The sequence below is a fragment of the Urtica dioica genome, chromosome 8 (assembly GCF_054948205.1).
Source record: "Urtica dioica subsp. dioica isolate 48M chromosome 8, U.dioica_male_clone48M_v1_H2, whole genome shotgun sequence".
In the NCBI taxonomy this organism is placed as follows: Eukaryota; Viridiplantae; Streptophyta; class Magnoliopsida; order Rosales; family Urticaceae; genus Urtica; species Urtica dioica.
Genome location: NC_142763.1, coordinates 13,457,617 through 13,461,455, shown reverse-complemented (window position 1 = coordinate 13,461,455; position 3,839 = coordinate 13,457,617). Strand labels below are relative to the sequence as shown.

Genomic DNA, 3,839 nt, shown 5'->3' with positions numbered 1-3,839 from the left:
TTTTATATTTAAATAATTGAAGTATACTCTTAGTTGAAGAAATTCATTGGACTATTTCAAACAATTTCTTTGTCAACTTAAGAATAATATTTCATAATAGAAATTAGAAAAAAAAAACATTTTCAACTTATAAATAAGCAATTAATTGTACACTAAAAGCAGTTAAATATATATATATATATATATATATATATATATATATATATATATATATATATATATAAAGATTTCTATAAAAGAAATGTCAAACACTAAAACACTCAAACTCATCCTAGGAAAATATCTATCGTTGGTTAGTGATGGTTTAATAATAATAATAAAAAATGTGAAATGGCTATTTATTCTTAAGAAATACATACATTGGAACAGTAGTGGGTTTAGCTTTAGATCTATAAAGAACCCTCTTAGTTTTGAAACTCCAATTGTCGATCGTTATCAAAATCTTTCCAGGCTCATTGATGTAAAACGAATTTCTTACACTCTCACCCATTTTCTTCTTATTTTGTAACAGAATCTTGTACGAGGCTTCATCATTTGGGATAAACTCTTCCTTGTAGGAAACTTCCCATCCGACAACAGTCAAATCCCAGATTAATGTTAAGCCAACCTAAAAACATGTCAAATTAAAAGCTAAATCATGTGTTCAATGGCAGTATTACATGGGTCATTTTACAAAAAAAACTACTAGTACGTTATTCTTTAGTACTTGAGTTTTGAATTCTAATTATTATACAACAAAAACGAAAACAAAAAATATGTGTCCCTTGAATTTAATTTTCTATTACCAACTCATAATGAGATAACACTCTTTAATTAACTCTCTTGTTGTGTTTATAGATAAATACTTATATTGAGAGAGATTAATGTTTTCTCGAAACCATACATATATAATTTTTTTTACCGCAACAAAAATATCTAATTTACTCTTCTTCTTTTTTATTCGGGTATTAAGCTCGTCTGATTTAGTTTGATAATATTAATAAATTATTTACTAGACATGTTGATTCGATTATTATAACAAACAATTAGGTAACCAGTCATATTTACACTTTTACATTGATATATAGCTAACGTTTCGTAAATACTAATTAAATGGTCATGAATATGACGTGATATTCCTGATTTACCCTTTCATTGATATAAAATGGTAGGGTATTTACGTTAATTTACGCATGTAAATACATGAACTTGATCATTTACCTAGTATTTACGAAACATTGACTATATAACAATGTGAAGTAATATGGCTATATATCTAATGGATCCTTATTATAATATAAGTTTTTTTTTTTTTTTTTTTTTTAGCGAAGAGATGTAAATTCTTTACTTGAATATTAGTATTAGTGAGTTACGTTGCCATACCAGAGAAACAGGGAATTCAACGCACACGCTTGAATTTGCTTTAACTTTAAGCTCAGATGCTTTGTCTAGAGTTGTGAAGTCGTTGTCGATCTCTCTTTTGAGGCCGCCATACTGAACTGGTAGATTCTCCGGGGCTATAAATCTTTTTTTGGGGTTTGAAGTTGAAATTCGATTAAAATCAAAGATAATGAAACAAAATAGACATATATTCGGTGTGTTAAGAGTCTCACTTAAGAAGGGTCTTGGTCACTTTTTTTGGCCTTGCAAGCACAAATATCTTCTTAGTTTTTGGGCTTAGGAATCTTGATCTTAACATGTGAATTGTGTAGTACCATAGTGGAACGTTAATCACAATCTGTTCAATAAACCAAAGAAGAAAAAAAAAATTAGAGCCTATCTGTTGATGGCAAATACTGATCAGAAGCATGGATATGAATTCTAATGGTCAATTAGGGGATAGAGAAGAACGGTCTGATTTTTTTTTTTTTTTTTTTTAATGATAATGGTAAACTTTTCAAAAAAAAAAAAAGGGAAACAGTGGCAATAATACTCAATGTTTGGTCAAAATACTATTTATATATTCAAAGTTTTTTTTCTTTGATAAAAATACCACATGTTACGTTATAGTGGGTCTGTTACTATTCAGACCGTTAAGTTCAAACAGAAATTTTAACGGCAAAGTATTTACGTATAACTAAGTTTGAAACTTTAAGTATTTTTACAAAAAAAAAAAAAATAGTATATAACTAGTGTTTTGTCTAAATATTAAACATTGAATACTTTTGCCACCATTTCATTTATAGCGGGCAACTTTCTTAACATGTCAATAATGTCTGGGAATAAGGCATATGAGTAAGTGTTTTGGAAATAAACTTACGTTCTTGTGAAGAAGGTCGGGGTAATTGTCCTGAAGCAGAATCAAAGCTTTCTTGCAAAGGGAATGAAGGTCCTTCATGATCGGTCCCGGAGAGTTCTTCAAGTCCGTGATCTGCACCATCGAGTGAACCCCTCCGTCCCTGAAATCGAGCCTCTCGATCCCCTTCTCGATGCACTGAACCTTCCACCTCAGAAACTCCTCGCGCTTCTCTCTCGACCCCAAATCCAAATCCCTATCGCCGCCGCCGTACCAGCTGTAGCATAGAGGCCTTCCTTCCCTGTCCTCGCCGCCGCCGGAATCCGCCGCGATCTCGAACTCCTCCTCCAGAATCGCGTCGGCTCCGAATCGCCGCCGCCACGTCAGCGCCTTCCGGAGCATCTGAAACGCGGCGTGGACGTTGAAATCTTTCGCTCTAAGGAACTTGAGGAGCACGATATCGGTTCCCTCGTGGCTTTTGCTCGGCAGCAGAGGAATCCCCCAGAGAGAGATCTCTCTGAGGATCTCCCTCTGGTTCGCGGATTCGGACTTGGAGAGGTACGGATTCGGCTTTCCGAGGAGGAAATTGCCGAGGATCGCGTCTTCGACCACACATCGGAATTCCAGAAGGGCTTTCTTCTTCTTCCGGTTCATTTCTTCGTACGGCGCGGTGAGCTTTTCGTCGTCGGAGTCGACGATGGCTTCGTAGTCGTTGTCGGTGTCTTCTTCTTCTTCTTCTTCTTCTTCTTCGCTGTCGGTGGTTTCGTCGAGGCTCTCCTGGTTTCTCTCCGACATTGTTGGTTCAATGTGGGAGAGGAGGGAAGGGATGAGAGGAGGCAAATTTGGGCAGGAGCGAGTTTTTCCCTATTTCAATGCCTTGAGAAAATGGGTTTGACTCGGCTTCGCTCATTTCTTTTCATTACGACCGTTAATATTTAGTTTGTTATGATTGGAAGAATGGGAGGCGAGAGACCCAAGGAGTATTATTATATTAGGTATGATGACAGTGCTAAATAAATACATAACGTTTTTTTTTTTATTTATTTATTTATTTATTTTTTTTACGATATTGTCACAAAACTTTTGAGAAGTGTCGAAAAAAGTATAAAAATTCAGAAGATTCTTCTTCACAAGCACTAAAATCTAATAATTTTTTTTTTGATTTTTTAATAATTGTGTTGTAAGAAAATATTGAGACCAGAATATAATTTAAAGGGTACGGTTATAAATTGAAAGAGTGAAGGACCCTTATCCTACACTATGCAATTGGTATGATGCCATTTCAGGCTTTGTACAGTCAATTACCTCCTACCATTCCAGCAAATGTCTCTGGTACGACGATGGTCCAAGCCGTGGACGTTTTACTCATTCATATATAAAGACACTTTTCTCGCACCTATAGACAAATTTAGTCCGGGCTCTGAATCGCATGCGGAAGATCACGAACGAATTCAAGGTTGCGGACCTCGTTTTGGTGAAGATAAAGCCTTACCGCCCATCATCCGTGACAAAACGGCCTAACTTGAAGATTTGCAAGAGACAATTTCGGCCTTTAACCAAGCATCACTATGGGATGATGGCGATGCGATAGTGTATACTCTCGAGTTGACACCCGGGAGTCGAA

General features: G+C 35.6%; 1 protein-coding gene across 1 annotated transcript; it reads right to left on the bottom strand.

Moving 5' to 3' along the window:
* Positions 1–311: 311 nt before the first annotated feature.
* LOC149388311 (patellin-4-like) lies at positions 312–3,175 on the bottom strand. Its single transcript, XM_089623974.1, has 4 exons — positions 2,240–3,175; positions 1,593–1,717; positions 1,363–1,504; positions 312–607 (listed from the first exon to the last, which is right to left on the bottom strand). Exons 1-4 carry the CDS (start codon positions 3,008–3,010, stop codon positions 335–337), a joined length of 1,311 nt encoding a protein of 436 aa, XP_089480100.1. The 5' UTR covers positions 3,011–3,175; the 3' UTR covers positions 312–334.
* Between the last annotated feature and the right edge of the window lie 664 nt (positions 3,176–3,839).